Source organism: Musa acuminata, chromosome BXJ1-6 (assembly GCF_036884655.1).
Source record: "Musa acuminata AAA Group cultivar baxijiao chromosome BXJ1-6, Cavendish_Baxijiao_AAA, whole genome shotgun sequence".
NCBI lineage: Eukaryota > Viridiplantae > Streptophyta > Magnoliopsida > Zingiberales > Musaceae > Musa > Musa acuminata.
Genome location: NC_088332.1, coordinates 1,988,712 through 2,010,883, shown reverse-complemented (window position 1 = coordinate 2,010,883; position 22,172 = coordinate 1,988,712). Strand labels below are relative to the sequence as shown.

At 42.2% G+C, this 22,172-nt stretch overlaps 2 protein-coding genes across 2 annotated transcripts; one reads left to right on the top strand and one right to left on the bottom strand.

Annotated features, from left to right (window-relative positions):
- Positions 1 to 1,813: 1,813 nt before the first annotated feature.
- LOC135675568 (transcriptional regulator STERILE APETALA-like) lies at positions 1,814 to 11,345 on the bottom strand. Its single transcript, XM_065185841.1, has 2 exons — positions 11,029 to 11,345; positions 1,814 to 4,206 (listed from the first exon to the last, which is right to left on the bottom strand). Exons 1-2 carry the CDS (start codon positions 11,284 to 11,286, stop codon positions 3,073 to 3,075), a joined length of 1,392 nt encoding a protein of 463 aa, XP_065041913.1. The 5' UTR covers positions 11,287 to 11,345; the 3' UTR covers positions 1,814 to 3,072.
- A 9,085-nt stretch (positions 11,346 to 20,430) lies between these two features.
- Positions 20,431 to 22,172, top strand: LOC135675567 (leucine-rich repeat extensin-like protein 3). The gene is made up of 3 exons (XM_065185840.1): positions 20,431 to 20,587; positions 21,078 to 21,159; positions 21,282 to 22,172. Exons 1-3 carry the CDS (start codon positions 20,576 to 20,578, stop codon positions 21,983 to 21,985), a joined length of 798 nt encoding a protein of 265 aa, XP_065041912.1. The 5' UTR covers positions 20,431 to 20,575; the 3' UTR covers positions 21,986 to 22,172.

The following is a 22,172-nucleotide window of genomic DNA, read 5'->3' as shown; positions in this document are numbered from 1 at the left end:
TGAAGTGGTTACTACTTAGCCACCCATGGAGGCTTCAAGGTGAGTGACACCCATTTGAATAACAAAGCTTCGAAGGAACACTATGTTTTTATGAGCCGGGTCTGAATACTCTCTCATAGACTATTGTCCACAAAGGCCAACATGGCTAGCCTGAATGACGTTACGTGGACTATTATTCACGAGAGTTGACAAACCATAACCACCCTATGTCATTACCTAGTAGAGAGTGATTCGACTCTTTTCTTTCATGTTAATACCTATGCAGAAATTAGTTAGTGAATGGAGGTTGGTTGTCAAAATATTCCTTATCAATGTTTAACCTTTATAGCTAGTTTTTTTTTTTTTTTTTGTGATTTACATGTAAAAGCTCCCCTTTTGGATTTTTTCCCAGATGGTTTCTAATTTTTAGTTTTCTCATTTAGTACCCTTAATTTTCTCTAATACTCTAAATGCATATTTTTGTCATCCATGTCTCTTTCTCCTTTTATTGTAGTGGTTGCACTCGGGATTGAAGGGGCCGGATACTATGACAATGTTCTTCTTCTCATCGTAGACGATAGACTGGATCTTGAATCGCTCTCAAGTAGATGAATTTCACGCAAGACACAAGGACGCCATAAGTACGACCGTGAGCTGGATAGAAGCATGACAGTGGTGGAGAGAGAAATCGATGCATGCATGCTTATGCTTATGCTTACTTTGGAGCTTGCACAGAGCCTTCTTAATCTTCTTGGAGCCCTCAAGAAGTCATCTATTGAATCTATCGATTGGGTCTCTGATTCTAGTAGGATTGGACTCTAATGCAATAGTGCACTGATCAGGGAGCAAGATGCCCCTTTGCTGGTAGTTCAATGGGTTGGGAGAACCCTAACGAATCCAAGTACTAGCGATGGTTATGACATCGACTTCGGTTACGATGACAACATAGTCTGTGGAGCTAGTTGGGGCAAGAGCAAGGCGATCGTTTGCATTATGCTCATGAGCATCTACACTTGTTATGTGAGGTTCAAGAATTTTTTGATGGAGACAACTAAGAGCCCCACATTCATCCCTGAAGGTGAGAATTTTGGATCATTGAACAGGCACCAATAGCACCTAGTGTCTGAGTGGAGGTGGATTTATCCACCTAGGGAAAAGAGGACAACTGCCCGCCTCGCGTAAATGTGCTATGGGATGGGGGTAGAGCTTCCTCATTGGAGTGCTCGTTGAGAGGATTCATGAGTGGACATTCTTACGACATTTAGGGCTCTCTTTCTAATACCAAAATGTTGAGGGCAAGTGTCATCAACGGTTGAGTCAACTCGACTTAGTCTTAACCCAAAGGTGTAGAGATATCCGAGGAACCGTCATGGTGACCTTGGTGCAGCTGAGGTGGCTTCGAGGTGGTCTTCACATAACTCCGACTTATCCAAGGCTATCTTAAGGTCGACCTAAGGTGGAATCTGGCTTCTCAGTAGATTCCTACACAAAGACTAACGTCGGGAGGAGTTTCTCAACCTAGCCTCTCTAACGCTCGAGTTAGTTCGAGAGGTTATATGGGGTATGAGATGTTTTTGGAAAAATGTTCGACCCTTTGGCTAGCACCGAGGATCAGCTTTTATACCTAATCAACTAAGGGGATCCTCTATAACAATCTCAGTATCCCCCACTTAGCATTTTATCTATGGGGGTGATAAAGGGAGAGGGACATGTATGAATACTCTTTCGTAGACTATTATCCACAAAAGCCAACATGGCTAGCCTGAATGACCTTACGTGGACTATTGTTCCGAGAGTTGACAAGCCATAACCACCCTATGTCATTACCCGGTAGAGAGTGATTCGATTCTTTTCTTTCATGTTAATACCTATACAGAAATTAGTTAGTGAATGGAGGATGGCTATCAAAATATTCCCTATCAATGTTAAACCTTTATAGTTAGTTTTTTTTTTTTTGTGATTTACATGTAAACGCTCCCCTTTTGGATTTTTTCCCGAAAAGTTTCTAATTTTTAGTTTTCTCATTTAGTACCCTTAATTTTCTCTAATACTCTAAATACATATTTTTGTCATCCATGTCTCTTTCTCCCTTAGTCGCATATTTTGCATTGTCTCAAAACCATCTCATGAAAATACAACAAGATGAAAGGAGGAGACAACCATGATGAATTCAAAGTGATAAGATAAAAGTATTGAGACCTAATGAAGAGAAAGAGATCGATCAAGGCAAAAGCAATAAAATTGAAACGACGACTATGACAAGATAAAAACGATGAGACAAGGATAATGAGATAGAAGCGATAACTAAAAGATAATCACAATAAGATGAAAGCAATAGAACATCACAAAAAAAAAAAGAGACAATCACAATAAAATAAAAACGATAGGGCTGAAAGTAATAGAACCTCACAAAAAAAAAAAAAAAAAAAAGAAACAATCACAATAAAATAAAAACCATGGGGCAAAGGCGATAGGACGAATACGTCTATACTAGGATGAAAGCAATAGGACAAAGATAAAACAGAGGAAGTAATAACAAAAGACATTTATGATATCAAAAAAATATATGACAGAAAACTAAAAATATAAAATATTATTTAAAAATACAAAAAGAAAAATCACTTTTTTTTGCTGCCCAGCTTTAATATTAAATAGCAACCTGATATTTTCCAAGTCAAATTCTGTTTTTTTTTCTTTTTTTACCAAAATTTACCAAATCCAAGTCCCGCAGCTACAAGAAGAGAAACGAGTGCAGTATAAGAAAAGTGAAGTCAATCAGAGTCTTGAAGAGATGCATCTCCTAAACCAATACTCGGCGAACAATTATGCAGCAACCCCAAAAATCCCAGCACACACTGGGAGCCATCTTCAACCCTAATCACCATCACCAAGAGACCACACCATCTTTGCCTCCCCCTCCCCATCCCCATTTCTTCTCCGATTCCTCTCTCTACATTCTTGCAGTCCTGCCTGTGGTGGCCATCACAGTACGATACCACCTGGCCTCCCCCAAGCCTGAGCAACAACACAAACATTAGCCATGGCCAGTTCTCTATCTACATCAACCAGACTCCTGTGCTTGGGTTCCTCCCCCTACAAGGCTCCAAAATCCCACAGGTGCAACCCGGTCTCGTCAGCCCAAGCAGCCACGTAACGATCGCCGGCCACCGACGCGGCTGCCTCTCCTATCCGCTCCCTGAAGCTGTATAAGTACTCCCTCGTGGTTGCGTCCCACACGCGTACTCCGCCATGGGCGGAGCACACCACCGCGTAACCCCAGTTCATGCACCCTTGCACACCCGCCGCACCCTGCTGCCGTCCCTCCGCCCTCCTCACCGTGCTGAACCTGCAAATCTCCTGCAACCTCGGCACCTCCCACACCTTCGCCAGTCCTCGCGTGTCCACGGCCATTACCCGGCCCTCGCTCGCGTCCACCGAGTCCACCACCACGCCGTGCCGGAGCTGAAGCTGGTTCAGGATCGTACCGGTGTCGTCGAGGTCCATGACCTCCATGGTCGAAGCTGTGCACCCCACCACGAATCCCGGCTCCACGATCTTCGCGCGGCCGACCACCGGACTCGACAAGTCGGTGAGCATGTGCCATCCCAGGATGGCGTCGGAGTCCGTCAAGGTTCCGCCCACGAACACCAGCTGCTCGGTGGCGGCGTCCCAGACGCGCCACGACCGGCCGGGAACGCCGGCCAACAAGCCAACCCACCACCGCGAGTTCCCGGTGAAGTCCACCAACGTCCCGTCCTCCATCAGGTTCCCGACGTGGGCTCGCCGGACGGAACCGGAGGCGCCGAGGCTCGCCATGTGGACGTCTCCGTCCTGGGAAGCGAAGGCGAGGCGGTCGTCGGCGAGGAGGACGATGCCCGAGATGGCCTGAGAGAAGCGGCCGAGGCGGTCGCGATGAGGGTCAGCCGAGTAGGTGGCGAGCGCCCGTCCGGAAGGGAGATCGAACAGGCGAACCGAGCCGTCAACGAAGCCGGCGGCGAGGTGGTGGTCGGAGAGGGCGAGACGGCGGCAGGAGATGACGGCATCGGAAGGAGGGAGCAAGTGAGAGTGCGCGGAGCGGCGGGCCCGGAAGTTAGCGGCGGTGCGGTGGAGGCGGATGAACTCGTCCCGCCAGGACGGGAGCGCGCGACGCCGGCGGGACCACACGCGGCGGCAGAGATCTTTCCACAGGAGCTCCGACCGGGAAACGCTTCTCCACGAGGAGCAGACCTGCAATCGAATCCACCATCAGCATCGACACCCATAAAATATAACTTAGACTCGAGGGCTTCAGTAAGATTTCGATCAGAATCTTCGCATGCATCGTATGGATTGCACTACGTATAACAACTTCAATACACAGATCGGACAGAATCCGACATGAAATATGCCGTAGCAATGGCAAGTATAAAATGACTGGAATCAATTACAAGTTCCTGCAAGTTCTTGCAGGAACCGAGTGCTACGAAACTGATGGTGCAATAAAAGCTCTTGAGGAACGGAGTGCTACGAATCTGGTCGTGCAATAAAAGCTCAGCCTTCGCGGAACTGGTTGTGCAATGAAAGCTCGCATTGCTTGTGCGTGCCACTCCAAATTCCCTGACATCGACAAATAATGGCATTAATGACTCTTTTCTCTTGCTTCTTTCTCGCTCATCCTTTTCTTCTGTCGGTAATGGATTTGGGCGGGGCAAAGAAGGAAAAAAGATTATTTTCTAATGCTCCTTTCTCGCTCTTCCTTGGCTTCTCAAGGTAATGGATTTGGGTGGGGCAAAGAAGGAAAGGAAGATTCTTTTCTATTGCTTCTTTCCAATCGGCAATGGATTTGGTTGGGGCAAAGAAGGAAAAGAAGATGAGATTTCATTGTCAAGAACTCATAGGTCAACCTCCATCGAAAGGTAAGGCCACTACAGGATACCAGAAACTCAAGAATGACAGCAAAATTAAGAAGAAGATTTACGAGTAGCACTCACATGATCGCACCGCGTTGCATGCATTAGCATTGGCAAATGCTACACCTTCAACCTCAACAAGAATGATCAGAATGTAATTAAGACCATTTGCAAATGCCCAAAATCAAGAAAAATAAAGCTTTTGCTCCCTTTATTTACTGAATTTGCATAATTATAATTTATCATAAATTTGGCAATCAAGATGTAAATGACTGCAAATTACAAGCAATCTGAATCTCATAACACGATCAATCAGGATTAGAACAACCAATATCACATTGAAATTGGTAATCCAGAAGCCTAGTCATCTCACACAGAAATCATAATCCAGATGCCAAGTAGAGGCAAAGTTCCTGAAGCATTTGGTAAGATATGTTCTAGTCTTTCCATGTAAGTCATTATCTAAGAATGATGCCTAATCTTTCATAAAATAATGCCTTGTCAAGATGATAAGCGGAATAGTCTTCTAAAGGATGTACATTATCATCAATTTGCATGGCACATACTAGATATTAGAGAGCAAAAAAGGGTAATAATATCTTGCATACAACTAAGGTAATAAAGAACTAATAAGTTCCACAAGCATGTGTCTTGTAGCAGTTAATCCTCCACTTAATCGCTGAAAATGAGATTCTACTTTGCTTGAGGGGACATGTAAAATATCAAGACTGGATTAACAAGCTATACAATTAGGAGGATCTCACATTGTATGTGTATTTCATGTAGAGATGACAGGGAAAGCTAACCAAACTAATCCAAATCCTAATAAATTGGAAGAATTGGCAAATCGCACATGCATTTTGATCGAGAATTACGGAATTGCAATCAAATGTGATCACATCAATCAACCAACTGTTATTGAACAAAGGATAATAATGTCTTGCCGACAAGTAAGGTAATAAAGAACTAATAAGTTTCACAAGCATGTATATGAACGTAACCAAGTCTTGTAGCAGTTAATCCTCCACTTAATCACTGAAAATGAGATTCTGATTTGCATGATATTAAAAATGGATTAAGAAACTATACGATAAGGGGGATTTCACAAGTTATCCATATTTAATGTAGTTATGGCAAGAGATGGTGGTGAAAGTTAGCCAAACTAATCCAAATCCTAATAAATTGGCAGAATTGGCAAGTTGCATTTTGATCGAGCAATTTCAAAATTGTCAGCAAATGCCATCACAACAATCAACCAATTGTTATAAAACAAAGAGGGTGAAAGCCATAAGTTTGAGATGAAAAATAGTTGGATAAAAGATCATCGAAATACATGTATAGAATGCACTATGTACCACCAAAACACATGTTAGTTATAAGTTATGATTGCTAATTAATCCACCCCACATGAAGTCAAAAGAAAGTTACTTTGAAACAACTTCCTTGAGTAATTATCCCATGTTGCAAAAAAAATAAATGGAACCCTTAACGAAGCCTGACATAGTATAGTAGATCGAAAAGTAAGTTTACATTTTTAACTACTTATACGCCGTCTGTATCATACACTAATTTAGCATTGGAATGATTGTGATAACAGTAACATAAAAAATCATACAGGTCACGTTTCTATATGATTTTCATGCTTGTATACAGCAAATTTATTGCTTAACCCAAAAATCATATCGATCCAAAAAGTAACACAACATATAAAGCTGGATTTTGGCCAACTCAAAGACCTGATACTGTTGACAATTGATCATCAAGTGATTTGAACAAAATGTTTTACCCTTAAGATATAAGAATTTCTAGCATTAATATAGTCATATCACTCTTCTTGCGCTACATCATTGTTTGTGTTATTTGATTATTAATTTTAGTTTAGAATTATTTTCAGAACGCTACACCAACACCTTTATTAAGTCCACTATTCTTGCAAATATCTCTTCTCTCGTTATAGAATGATTACCCCCCTTAAATATGAGAAATACTCTTTCTAGTCTAAAGAGATTATTTGCAAACTGCTTAACTCATCATAACTCCAGTAATGCTTCATTGAATCATGATCCATCGCATTAATCCTTCAGCATTAAACAAAAACGATTTTACCACTGAATAAATTTCCAGTCCAAATGGTTTAGAAACCTAACCTTCATTATGTTTCTCGAAATTCCAAAATACAAGAACATAATGAGAAATATTAGATTCCACTGACAAAATTTATATCAAATGCATAATATTCACAGAATTGCCAAAACAGTATGGTCCAGAAAATATCCATTTGGGGAACAGAACACTTTGGCTTCATAATCATAAACCAACAATGAATCAGAGTCACGCAATGGTACATGAAATGTCTTTAATAACGAAGGGTGAAAAAATTGGGTTTTACAGGTAAGAAATATAAAAGGGAAGACATCAAAAAGTACATTTCAAGAAAGGATATTAAGAGGAGACAGTGAAAAGGGCTATATATTTTTTTACCATCAACAGAACCTTCCAGTACAAACAAACCATAAATTCCCCACTGACCAGAAATAATCAACCATTAAGACCTATTTTCATAGAGAATCTAAAAAGCTATTGCTTCTACATCATAAATTTACAACTCAAGGATACAAAATTCACAACAAACAAAAGAATGAATCAAAAAAGTTATTACTAAGTAAAAAAGGATGTGACAGTTCAGGTAAACAACATATCAGTACACATTGCAGGCATTTTTGGTAACTACAGCTGAACTTAATAGAGAAAGTACTGGACCATCTAACACCCTATGGACAAATGTAGCAAATTGTTAACAGTTCAAACTGAACAACTTTAGACAAAAAAAGAAAGGGTGCAATGTATTACAGTAACTGTAGTTATCCGAGACTATTGCTCCAACTCAAAATTTAGCAAAAGCTGGCAACACCAGAAGAGAAACATATGACCTTTACTAGCCAGAAAGCTGGTAACAAAGAACAACCTTCAGTAGAAGATAAACTAGATTTGCATACCTTGGTGGATAACTCTTGTAAGTTAGATTATGCATCTAATGTTTGCTGAGTTTGCGAGCTTAATGAACACCTCGAGTTATGGGGTGATAACAAATGCATTTTCCGGCCTTTTAAATGCTATATCACAGTAAGAACACATCAGAGATCCTCTATAAGATCATGCACACCTCCCTAGATCTCCTAACATACCAAGAAAAATTCCATCAAACTCGCAATAAAAAAAAAGGAAAGGCTTACGGCGATGTACTTCCGTGGTGCATTCAAGTGATGCTGAGCCTCACTCAACAGCACACCCATTAAACCAGCAGATCCTCTGCCTCAACTCCATAAAAGGTCAAGAAGCGGAGCTCGTGGTTCGAAGGCCGAGATCAGCAATTAAATAAGATGGCCATCGAGGCAGCAGGTGTAGCAGCAGCTTTAAGACCTTTCTTCGTTCGTACCGTAGGAAAGAGAAGGCCAACGACAGGCCAAAGACAAACAAGGGAAGGCATCAAAAGCTTCAATTAACGAAGAATCCACGAGAGGCATCGATCTGTTACTGTTATAATAGGATCCCGTGAATCCCTCTGCGACGACGCACAACTGCGTGTCACGCCTAAGAGATCAGGGCGCGTCTTCCTGAGGTGTGTGGTAATCTCCCATGTGATTTGGCTTTGTTTTAGAGGTATATCGTCCCTAAAACAAAGCTGCAGCTAATAAAAATAAGGCCACAAAAGGAGCAGCATTCGGCCTTTCTATTGTCACCTTTAAACCATACCAAAATGACGTACTGCTCCCGGACTTACTGTTCCCGCAATCCTCACAGCGATCTCGACAATGTACGAGCTTCGTACGCTCGAAAATCGCATTCAGGGTGGCTCGTCGCATCGTTCAGAGATGGTGTTTGATGCTTGCTCCGTCCCCCCTTACTGGACGTGGAGCTCCATTAGCATGCATGCCTAAGAAAGTCTGAGAGCACTAGACGAGCCACCCTTCAACCCATCCAAAAATGGTGGATGTACCCCCGCCCGTGAACAGTAATAGGACATGTATGGCGAGACCCACCAAAAGGTTGGCTTTGGTGGTGCAGTCACGAAAGGAAGCAGGACTGCAGGTGGCATGGCGAGACCTGTGCGAGATACTGAGATTTGATTGACCCTTTTTCTCTCTCTCCTCTCCCCTCTCTCTCTCCTCTCAATTCTCTCTGTGTAGAGTACTTTGAATCTGATTTTGCTTTGGCTGGATACTTACATCCCATCAACAAAAAGCAAGAGCTGCTACACGACAACCTTCCTCGACGTTGGACTTTGCAGTAAGACCATGTGCGTCGAGAGCTGCCGGGACTTCGAATAAGCTTTGGCAGTACGGAACGACGACACTGTTACCTCCCCCCAGCATTTGACCTCCGTGTAAAGCTATAATAGAACCCAACACATTTTAACAGAACAAGCAGGAAGATAAGAGAGGAAGAGTCACGTACAGTCTTCGAACGCGAAGCAGGCACGAGGGGAACAATAACAATGTATAGGCCTGATGCAAAGGGAGCTTATAGAACCCACGTATTGAAATCGCATGATGAAGAGAAATGCATATATGATGGTTCTAAGAATAAGGCGTGCATGTGCTGGGAAAGAGCTGTCAGCGGCAGAGAGAGCAGCTGAGGTAGACAATGTTCCTTCCCTGACCGTGGAGGACAAGATGGGGATTCCAGTGGGGAAGGGCTGGTGCAGCCTATGGCCCCTCGGTCTGAGGAAGGACACAGAGAGACTGAGAGAGAGAGAGAGAGAGAGGAGCCAGGTCGAGCGCGGTGAGGGAAGAAGGAGCCGAACCCAAGTCGTCGAAAGCAGCGAAGCTTTCGTCTGCCCATGCAACAAAAAGCACAGGCTGTGCTGCTTCTTTCCCCCACACTTTCATTTCCAAGGAACGCCATAAAAAAACACTCCCTCTACCAACACCTTCACTCGCCCACCTACCATTAATTAAACGCAAACAACATTCCTAGCTACGGCTGAAACCCAAGGATTGAGAGAGAACCCTCCCATTTGAACCCGTCATCACGGCAGAGGTTCCTAACTGCCCTTGTCTTCCTCGTCGTCTAATAACACCATCATACATTACATTTTGATGCAGAAGGAGGGGGGCCATACTCCACAGTGTTTGAAAAGAGAGTGTGTGTTGGTATCCTTCCCCTCTCCCCAATAAAAAAGGACCAAAAACGGAACTGAAAGGGACGCGCGTCTGGTGACGGCGCCTGCGCTTCCTCTCTGCCTTCGCCTATCCCATCCCATCCGCAGTGCGCCAACCCCGAGCTCGCCCCTCTCTTTTTGTTCCTTTCCGAGAGAGATGGAGAGAGAGCGAGAGCGAGAGAGAGAGAGAGAGAGAGAGAGAGAGAGTTAAGCCGAACGTGAGTGAGTGAATAAAGCAACGACAAGGATGGATCGAGGGGAGTTAAAACGGGCGCAGCGCGAAGCGAGGGTCAAAAGAACAGAGCATCACACGCCTCCTCCCACCACTGGCTCTTTGCTCAGACCCCCCGTCAGGAATAGATATAGGTTGCACGAAAGAGAGAAATAATGAAGTTGACAGAGGCGAATGGTCAGCAGAATCGTGTTTAAAGTCCCAAAGGATGTCCGCTGCTAACAGCAAACAGTGCGGCAAAAGCCAGCCATCCGGCTGCCTACGAATGTGGGGTGAGAGAGAGAGGCACTAGCGCCGGCGAAGCGCAGCTGGCTATGGAGACAATGGTCAAAAAAGAGAGTAGCAGTAAGAAGAAGAGTCTTCTTCTTACTGCCGCAGCACACACAGGGGTGTGACTGTACACAATAAATATAAACCAAACGAATAAAATACGCACAGAAGAAAGGAGAAATGACCGAAACGAAGGACTAATCCGAAGAACACCTATACGTGGAGGCATTCTACCGAATGCTCTCCTTGCAGGATAGCAGGTCTATTGCCCAACCTATCATTCCAATGTTGTTTCATGTTGCAGTCATGATTACTATCATGGTGCATCCGTGGTCTCATTGTTCCAAAATCATAGAAGAAAGCCCACTGATGCATGATCTTGATGATAACTAATGTGAAACTGTGGCTATGTAAGAAACGAAGCAGATCGAGAAACTGATGTATTCTTCTGTTGGGGGATACGGCAATAAGATGTATAAAGAAAGAGAAGAAAGAACCTGGAACACGGAGACGACGGCAGGAGCGGCGGCCAACCTCCCGGCGGAGCGCGCGGCGTCGACGGCGACCTGGGCGGCAACCGCCTCGACGAAGTGCTCCGGCCAGACCGCGTCGGCGGACCTCAGCCGCGACGATGAGGGATCCCCGGCACGGCGGCGGCCGAGGCCAACACCGGTGCGTGTTCGAGCGGCCGCGGCGTCCTCCCCGCCCTCCTCCTCGCCTCCCCTTCCCCGTCGCTCCGGCGGCGAGCTCGACATCGGTGCAAGAGCAGATCGAATGGGAGGGAGGGAATTGAAGGAGAGAAGGCGAAGAGGGGGCGCAAGAAGAGGCGGGGGGGGGAAGGGATGGGGGTTTAGTAGTGCACAAAACGCGGGGTTTTATAGGCATGATCGTATTTTTTTTGTTTTGTTTTTGGATTCTGTTACTAATCCGTGGTCTCGTTTTTTCGTTCATTTATATAATGCTCATTACCAATATAACACGTTATATATTTATCGGTGATATATATCGTGACGCTGCGCTACAAAGTAATTTGGCGTTACATAGGTTTCGGGGATTTTGTTCATTTTGTTGTTTCTTTTTATTTATTTTTTGGAGCCACGATGAACGGCAAACTCGATATCCCCTACGAGGAATCTTTTATTTCCTTCAAAATATCAACCTCCCCCCTCCCCCAACCCAACACATAAAAAACAGTTTCAGTGAGGTAGCACACGTGCCGCTTGGTATGTGCGTGGGTAAAGTGGGCCCGGTCTGTGGCCCACCAAGTGCATGCTGTAATGGGCCTCCGTGATCTGTCGTTGGTAGAAACTGTTGATAGATTCTATACATACAATACGTGGACTCATAATCCATTAAAAAGTACAAAAATAAAAAAGATGGATAAATAAAGTTAAAGAATGGTGATTGTTTATGGGAAGATAGTACGGTGGGGGTCTTGATCAACTACAAAATGATATTATTTTTTAAGCCAAATCACTATTAACAATGTTGAAGATTTTAAGAAGGTAACCTCATCATGTCAGGCCAATCCAAGACAAATGCTATCTCCATACATATATAAAAGGCTTTAAGAATTCTAATTTGTGGGTTCAGGAGCTGCCACACAGAGGAGAAAGTGGGATGGGTTCTATTGCCACCGGAATGGAACAACATCGGGAGGAGCACTGTTATCGAGGGCATGGAGGGAAGGACGTCGGCATCACACCGCTGGTGGTCCGGTAAGTGACCGCACAGGGAATTAATCTACTGTATTTAATGGACGCCCGATTGCGCGTAGTCTCCTCTCTCTCTCTCTCTCTCTCTCTCTCTCTCTCTCTCTCTCTCTTCCTGCGCCACTTTTACAGTCATATATAGGAACATTGTCACGGTTATTTCTGATCTACCAAGTCCTCTCTCGCTCTCTCGCTCACTTCCTCCTCCATTTCTTACTGTTATGGGAACTTCCAGATCAGGTTTCCTCTCTCTCTCTCGCCGCGTGTAATGCTGTCGCAGCGTGGCCCCATGTATGTGCATGGTCCGATACTTAAACGCGATCAGAGAGGTTGGTCAGAGTGTTTTCTTCAGTAACATACGTCGTAGAAGTCAGTCATGGTACGTGGGGAACGACAGGTCGGAGTAGGACTGCGGGGGGCCGGGGTGATAGAAGATAAGATTTCCCCAATTATATGAGGAAATCTCTCTATTCTGTTTATTCTGTTGAGGAAAATCCTTCCTCCTAATCTGTATAAATAGAAGAGGGAACATGTTAATAGATTCAAGCTAAAGCTATTTCATTTCTACAATAAAGCTTCTTCAATTATTGTTCTTATCTTCTATTATTTCTATCATGGTATCAGAGCCGCTTGCCTAGAGCAAGCTCTCTTCTCGCTGCCAATTCATCATTGGTGTTGCTACTCTGCGCCATCGTCCGTTCCTTTCCGCTACGGCATCTCTAGTGCTGCTCATCAGCACTGTCCCATCTTTCTTCCTCGTTGTAGCTATTTTCCTTCCTCTTTTGCTACAGCTTCCTCTTCTACTACAGCTTCCTCCTCTGTTGCAGTTTCCTCCTTTGCTATAATAGCAACACTGCAACATTGCTGTAGATTTCTTCTCTACCGTCGCAGCCGTCGTAATCGCAACCACGACCAACGTCGTTGAGGAAAGAGAAGCCTCGCTCTTGCCTTCAGCCAGCGACCAACGTCGCTGAGGAAAGTGAAGCTTCACCCTTCGGCTAGCGATCAATGCCGTTGCAATCCTAAGAGGCTCCGTGGTCAATCCTCATCTTCCTCACCACGGTAGTCTTCGCTGATCTGTCAACATTCGGCAGACTTAAGGAGAATGAAGGGAACACCTGTGCCATCACAGCAACAGCAATCACAGCAGCGATCTACACTTATCTTACTCATGAAGCCTCTCGCTTGTAAACCATTCTTTGCATCGATCCAAGATTGGTATCCTTATTAGGAGCACCATCTTGCGGGGGCATGATAGAAGATAAGATTTCCCCAACTTGATAGAGGATAAGATTTCCCCAATTATATGAGGAAATCTCTCTATTCTGTTTATTCTGTTGAGGGAAATCCTTTCTCCTAATCTCTATAAATAGGAGAGGGAATATGTTAATAGATTAAAGCTAAAGCCATTTCATTTCTACAATAAAGCTTCTTCAATTATTGTTCTTATCTTCTATTGGCATATCAACGAAGACTATCATGGTATCAGATTGGCCAGCGACCAACGTCGCTGAGAAAAGCGAAGCTTCGCCCTTGTCTTCGGCCAGCGACCAACGCTGCTGCAGCCACATTCCTGAGAGGCTTCAAGGCCAATCCTCATCTTCCTCACCACGATAGTCTTCGTTGATATGCCAATAGTCGGCGGACTTAAGGAGAACGAAGAGCGGATGTAAGGAGAACGAAGGGAATGCCTGTGCCCTCACAGCAACAGCAATCGAACGCCTGTGCCCTCACAGCAATAGCAATCGCAACAACAACAACGATCTGCTCTTGCTCTACTCACGAAGCTTCTTGCTTTAAACCATTCTTTGCTTCGATCCAAGATTGGTATCATTGTTAGGAGCACCATCTTGCGGGGGCATGATAGAAGATAAGATTTCCCCAATTATATGAGGAAATCTCTCTATTCTGTTTATTCTGTTGAGGAAAATCCTTCCTCCTAATCTGTATAAATAGAAGAGGGAACATGTTAATAGATTCAAGCTAAAGCTATTTCATTTCTACAATAAAGCTTCTTCAATTATTGTTCTTATCTTCTATTATTTCTATCACGGGGAGCATTACGTAGCTGGGCAGGGAGGGTAGCAAGGAAGAAGGTGATTTGTACTGCGTACCAGCCGTCACTGTCGCCCAGGTGCAACATCACATTAAGTCTCCAGCCAATGAAGCTTGACCTCGCCTCCTCTCCCCCGTATATATCTCCTCATGTATGCATACATATGTCTCTCACGCAGCAGATTCATATCAGCACCATATCCCTGCCGTCTCTCGGATCTCCGGATCCTGTCTAGTCCTTTATTCTTCGTTGTCTCACTGACCGTATAGAGAGAGAAAGGCGACGTCGTTGTCGCGGTCGTAAGTGGCCGTGAATTGGCAGCAGGGGATGCGGCGACGCCATGTGACAGTCTCGGGGTTCCAACACCGACGAAGTCCGATGCTTGTGAACCAGCAGCCCATTGGATTGACTGATCAGGGCAGCACCTATAGAAGCTAAGATGCGTTGAGCTTTTGAAGCTCAATCCAGATGACTGAAGACTTAAACGTTGACTGGGCACATATCGAACTAAAGAAGAAAGTAAGCTCGCTAGCTATCGATCGACGCACATGCATATTAACTGAACAAGAATACAAACATTTCATACCCAGGCTGAAGAACTGGAGGATATGTTAAGGAGTAGCAACAGTTGCAGCTTTCCTTTTTGTTTTCCTTGCGTTCACTGCCTACGAATGCACCTTCTTCGGTTCACTTCACTGGCACCTTAATCCAGCCATTGGCAAAGGCAAGACCTGCGGTCCGCCATTACCAGCCTTAGAATCATGCTTCCGTAAGCCAAAAAACCAAATGACATCTACAGTAGTTAGGATCTGCTACATATTCTATAGAGAAAAAAAAATGGCAGATCAACTGTTGATTAAGGAGTTTCCTTTTCTTCTTTAGAAGTAATTTAAATGGCGACTAGCGAGATAATATCACTAAGCCATTAGTAAACTCGTAAACTGCTCTTCATCCGGAATCGAATTGAAATGCAGGCCTTTTAACGAAGAAACAAGAGGAGACAATGTTTACTGGGCTGGTTCTTCTTCCCTGGTCACAAACTTCTCTTAGCAGGCTTTGCGTCTCCCATTTGCTCCGCCTGCATCGACCACACATCTAGCAGTTTGAAGTCTTTCTGGTGACGAAGAGCGTACATGAATAGTACTGTACCAATCTGGTGCCTAGCTGCGCATGGATTTTGCCTGGTTTGATGGTTCTACTTGCAGTCGAAACACAAGGGTAAGAAAAGCGAGTGAATGTTTTCGGTCCTTCAAAACCATCGCCAACGGTGGGATGGTGAGAGTCGCTTTAGCCATTTCTTAAATCATCATTCTTTAAAAATATATTTTCTTTTAAAACTAGATTATATGTTAATATGTCAAGTAATTATTCTTCATCTTTCTCAACTTTTATAGAATCTAACATTTAAGTTGAATCTAGAACAAGCAAGAGCACATGGGATTGAAAAAAATTTTGATGATGATTTTGTCTCTTATATGATAGAAGATATATCAAGTTTATTTCAAGAAGCTATATGCTCTCTTAATGCTTCTTTCTACAAAGAGATGATAAACAATGAAATGGATTAGGGCAGATGGTACAATTAAAAAGTATAAGGCTAGTTTTGTTTATCATTATTTTTTATTAAAAAAAATTAACATTGATTATTTTAACATTTATGTGTCTGTAGTACGAATTACTATCACTCAGAGTCCTACTTGCTTTTTCTTTCATCCGTAAATTTTTTATTCATCAAATGGATATTAAGACTATCTTTCTATGTAGAGAACTAAAAAAATAAACATATATGAACTAACCCGAAGGATTTGTATGCAAGTTGATTTGATCTGACTCAAGCAAAAAAATTTTGATTTTATAATTTTATCTTTTAGATTTTACATTAATGGATATGATAAAATGATAGAGAATAAATTATGTAATTCTCTATATTTATGTTAATAATTTCCTAGTTCTTGCTTCAAATTTAGATCTAATCTTGGATTAAATTAATTTTTATCATTTTAATATGAAAAATGTTAGTAAAGGTGACATCATCTTAGGAATGAAATTTCAAAAATCTTCTAATTCTATATTATTATCTTAATCTCATTATACTAAAAAATTAGATATTCTAATTGTCATTTGTTTCCACTCCTTAAAATCAAAATGTTCATTTTGTTAAAAATGCTAATAATCTTGTAAATCAAGAAAAATACACTTAAATCATTGAATCTCTTATTTTAGCAAATATGACTAAACCCGGTATTTGTTATGTTATATTCAAACTTATAAGATATGTTAAGAGTACTTTTGATTATTGACTTAACTTTGTAGGATATTTTTGGTTGTTGAAAGTTATAGTAACGTTAATTGGATTTTCGATTCTTTAGATATTAAATCTATATATGGATATATATTTTTTCTTGGTAGAAGTGCTATCTTGACAACCAAGTAAACTATCATTGTCAAAAAACTATAGAAGTTGAGCTTGTAATACTTAACACCATTTATATTGAAATAGATGGCTTAAGAACTTAATTTCTACTCTTTCTATGATCTCAAACACTACTCCTATTTTTATTTATTGTGATTGCAAAGTTGTAACAATTTTTTATAAAAAAAATTATAAATACTAAAATGAGTAGACACATTAAGATTAGATAAAAATCTATTAGATGGTTAGATTCATATTCTCTTATTTCTATATTTTATATTAAAATTAATTATTATCTAGCTAATTATCTTACTAAAGTTTTAAATAGAACTAAAGTTTTGGTGCCATCAAGAGATATGAGTATTTACCTAAAATACGCTTTCTAGTAGTTAGTAATGACAAGTTGATTAGTCGACTAAAAAGTATAATGGTTAATACTTTAGTATACATAGATATGGAGTTTATCTCTAACCTCATCGCTATAGTGATTTGGGATTATAATGGTACCTGACTTCTTCCAGTAAATTTGAATCGTCTTTCGTAAGGACCGAAAGCTCTCATCTCCTTCTTCTCCTCGATATGTAGACCTTCTCATACTGTTTCCAGTTGATTTGGGATTCTACTTTCCATTCTTGGAGGAGTCCATTTATACTTAACATGAAGAGTCACAAATAAAGGAATAGTGATGCATCGCGACTACTTGTATACACCAAATGTTTGGAATCAAAAGCATCTGTTTGATTCATTCAAGGAAATCATCACTGTCCTTTTTCTAGCAGTTTCATATGGTAGGTTATATTAAGGGATTTTAGGTTTTTCTTTATCCTCTTTAGTCTTATGAAAAATCTTTAATTAGTTTTAATGATTATCAATCGGAATAATATATTGAGATCGATAAGTGTTTTGGGATTCCTCAAGCTACATCCTAATCCTAATACGATAAGGAATGTTAATACAGAAAATAGTTCTGGTGAAGAAAAAAAACTCTAGTAATTATGATTTGGTTCTTTTATAAATATCTCGTGTATCTTTTAAGTTTTGATCAGAAGAGAACGAGATGTACTGAACACTATTGGGCTCTTGAATTTTTCTTTTATAATATCTAGAAAAGATAAATAAATTCTTCGTAATTTATATGAGAGAGTCTATAAGAAGAAAGTTATGCTTGAGTGAGGGATAATTGAAGATCTCGTAATTGATATCATATGATGAAGAATTTAATTTTTCTTTATGGATATAAGCTAGATTTACCAAATCACATTATATTTTACATTGAATAATGCTTTTTAACTTGTTGATATTTGAGTATTCTTTTGATTTTAAAATTTTCCTCTCATTCTCCAATAAGTAATATAATATAAGAGCTTAAAAGAGATTGTGGTTAGAGATTCAACAAGAATATATGACAAAAGGAGCATGAAATAAAAGTATTTCTCTTTAAAACGTATAGAAGTAAATAAAATACTCATTGAGAAAAAGATTATTGGGATTAACAAGTATTTGAGATTCCTAAATCTAATGTCCTAATGGGATAAGGAATAGTTCTAGTCTTGGTAGGGGAGAGTAAGATATAAAGAATACTCCTAGTGCTCTTTGATTTCTCTATAAAGTGTGTAGAGATGATGCTTTCTATGATTCTTAGAAAGAACAAGGAGAGAAAATAATATAAATTCTTCAAAATTTATATGAGAGGATTTCTTTGTGGATACAGTCAGTGCCTGTTATACATGTTGAGTGAGCAACAAAGTGTGTGTGTCACCATTCATCACGAGAAGTAATCGATCCAGCTACGTGGACATAGAGAATCGAAAACACCCACTGAGACGAAAGAGGTCTCTTCTTCCATGTCTCAAATTAAACTGGCATGATTCAGTTGATTCCTGTCGCCTCGATGAGTAGCAAACCGAGGAAGTGTGGTTTCCATATCATTGCCAAATCATGGACGGACGCAAAGGTTAGATAGATGAATCTTGAAGACTGTACTATGAATCCGCTTCACCGCAAGCTAACCAATATTACCGATATTAACAGAGACAGGTAATCCAATTAAATCAAATCAATTGTGAAGTTACTGATATTAACATAGCAACAAAGATAGGTCACATAGTTAAAGGTGTTCCGATGGGTTTGTCGAGACATAACGTTGGCAATGCTGATGGTTTTCAGCTTGACTCGTAAGGATTAACAAACAATACCATTTCTGCTTATATTTTCGATGAGTTCCATTTTGGAACAATATCATCGTCATCCATAATGGTTAATAGTAAAACCATAAAGTCATTTATGTTTGATCTCAAACGCTATTTCTTTTGTTTTTATTCATTAAGATTGCAAAGCTGCATTAGATTTTTATAAAGATAAATTTATAAATACTAAAATGAATAGAGGCATAAAGATTAGATAAAAATATATTAGTTGACTAGATTCTCATTATCTTATTTTTTATATATTAAAATTATTTATTATCTAGTTGATTGTCTTTCTAAAAATTTAAATAGGACTAATGTTCTAGTGTTATCGAGAGAGATAGATAAATCTTTGCTTCAAATGAATCTATCTTCCGATCCGATGGTGAAAGTCTAACCTCTTCGATAAAAGATCCCTCGGAGATATTCAATGTTCTCAATGATTTTTGGTTTTCGTTTATGTACATTCAAAAGAGTCTTCTTCTTCTTTATTCACATAAAAGCGTCTTTGCTGCTCTCGATCACTATCATTGGTGTGTAAAGGAACAAGATTTTGTGCTTGGAAAGCTTAGCTAGAAAGCGACGCCTACAATTTTGTGTTTGTAGAGCCATGATTTTTGTTGTTGCTTGATGAGTCATTCAGCACAGGCCTTTCCCCTTTCTTGTCCTTTGGTATATTGGTTTGCAACGATCGACGTCTCATCGAGACAAAAGCAAGTTAAATTTAGTTCTGTGCAACACCGAAAGCCAGTGAAAAAGCATGCCGAATTGGAGGCTTTGTGTCATCGATCATCCTTCATTTTTTTTAGAAAGACAGCAACGGTTCTATTGAATTTTATGATCGTGTGGGTTTTTGGTGAGGACTTTCGAGACCGGAAATCTATGAGCTGATGATGATATCTCTCGAGCTAGCGGAAGGTGGTTCCCCACTTTTCTTGTGATGAAGTTTAGAAGCTGCCTCGGGATGCAGTCAGTCAGTCAACCATTCAGGTGATTTCCGTATCCATACAAGGTTTATGCGTTGACTTTGGTGCCCAAACAAAAGAGAGACATCTCGATCGAAGCTGAAGCCCTCCTCTCACATAAAAGGTGTGTGCAGTTTGCATGGTAAGGCTCGCCGACAGAAAGAATGGTTTACACCGATCATTAGAGCTTTTCTGCTATGGGTTTGTACCGTAACCTCAAGGAGAAATGATAGGCCTACTGCTGATTGCCAACCAATGGCTGCTTAGGTGCCCGGCCAACCAATGGCTGCTGAAATGGTACAAGGCGAGTGATCCCATGAAACATGTTAATCCTGCAATTTTAGATTTTTGTTGCCATATTCTCAAGTATCTCATTTTATATTCCAAGCTTTATATCGAGATTTTACATTTTGACTGGAATTCTGCAGAGGAGGCTACCGAATCAAACACGAGCAGCCAAAGCGAAGGTAATAGTTGCATGAGCCATGCTTCAAACACACCCATGAAGCCAGGGAGGAGTCGGTGGCTGTACGTCGAAAAGTTTATCGTCTTGATACGTGTTCCTGTCCGGGTGGCTTATGACCTTAGTGCACTTTGGGTTATCAGTTACATCTATAAAGAGAAAGAGAGAGAGAGAGAGAGAGAGAGAGACTTCTCCCATCCTCCTCCTCCTCCTCCTCCTCTACCCTTGGTTGGAATCTCAACATAAGCCATGGCAGAGAAGGTACATCGATTATTCCCTCCTCCTCCTCCCTCCCTCCCTCCCTTCTGATGCCTCCACATGTATACTCTGCTAAATTACATTTGCTCTTTTGTATCCAACGTAAATTCTGCGTGTCGGGAAAAAAGATGTGATTCTTTCGGGATCGACTCCGTGCTGCATTTTTGTTTCGCGAGTTATTTAGACGTATCTTTCCTTTGGTTTGCATTTTGTTCGCTGAAATTGGTTTGAAGGACGAACTTTTTGGCACCGGTTCAGCTTTTTGTTAACTTGTTGGTTCCATAAATTATTTGTTCTTTGCATGTTGGATCATCGACATGCTTGGTAGACCATCACTTGTTTGTCCCATCACAAATCGAGTTCTGCTGATTCAAATTCCGAATCGCAATTTCGCTTTCACTAAAATCATACCCGTCCATGTTGTCTTCCTTGTTGAACTCGAGATATATATCTCACCTGGCAGCACTTTTATTGCCGTTGTTTATCATCGTAGATCTCCACAGTAATCATAAAGGTCGATCTGGACTGCTGCCTTTGCTCCAAGAAGATCAAGAAGGCTCTGTGCAAGCTCCAAAGTAAGCATAAGCATAAGCATGCATGCCTCTCGATTTCTCTCTCCACCACTGTCATGCTTCTATCCAGCTCACGGTCGTACTTATGGCGTCCTTGTGTCTTGCGTGGAATTCATCTACTTGAGAGCGATTCAAGATCCAGTCTATCGTCTACGACGAGAAGAAGAACACTGTCCTAGTCTCCGGCCCCTTCAATCCCGAGTGCCTTATCAAGAAGCTCTGCTGCCTGGCCTGCAAGGTGATCAAAGACATCCAGATCAAGCCGGACGACCCGCCACCACCACCTCCTCCTCCTCCTCCTCCGCCACCTGAACCGGCCCCTCCTCCACCCGAACCGGCTCCTCCCCCACCAGAACCGGCACCGCCTCCACCTGAACCGGCCCCGCCGCCGCCCGCCCCCGAACCGCCAGCGCCAGCACCTGAACCGTCTCCAGCGCCCGCGCCCGCGCCTGCACCTGAACCTGAACCGGCACCAGCGCCAGCGCCAGCGCCCGCTCCCGATCCACCACCGCCTAAGCCTGAACCGGCTCCACCGAAGCCAGAGCCGGCCCCACTGGCGCCGCCGCCCGAGGTACTGGTGAAGCTGCCCCTGTGGGCGTTCCCGGCCCCGGTGTGGCCGGTCTGTTGCTACCAGCCGTGTCCCTGCTACGAGCCGCGCCACGGGTGCTGCCGCTGCTGCTCCTGCGGCCAGGTAAGCGACGGTGCACCGCCGCCAGCCGCAGTACCGCCGCCGCCGGCCATCTACTACGGTCGCCCTCCGTGTTACGAAGCAGACGGCTACAAGATCGTGTGCGAGGAGGAGCCCTACTATGGCTGCTTCATCATGTAATTCCCTTCACATATATACGTTCCCATCCTGCGTTCTTCTCAGTCGTCGCACGATGTTGAACCATGATAATAGATGGTGATACATAAAAGGGTGGGGGGGGTGAATAATGATGATGATTTCATCCTCCTATATGTTTAATATTGTAAGAACGCTTAAATAATGTTGAAGCATTTCCCATCTTTATCGA

Bases quoted from the DNA above. Each gene is read 5' to 3' on its own strand.
- LOC135675568 (XM_065185841.1), bottom strand. From the start codon at position 11,286: ATGTCGAGCTCGCCGCCGGAGCGACGGGGAAGGGGAGGCGAGGAGGAG. The intron at 4,207-11,028 runs GTTCTTTCTTCT...ATTCGATTGCAG, and splicing joins CCGTCGTCTCCGTGTTCCAG to GTCTGCTCCTCGTGGAGAAG.
- LOC135675567 (XM_065185840.1), top strand. The intron at 21,160-21,281 runs GTAAGCATAAGC...CATCTACTTGAG, and splicing joins GGCTCTGTGCAAGCTCCAAA to AGCGATTCAAGATCCAGTCT.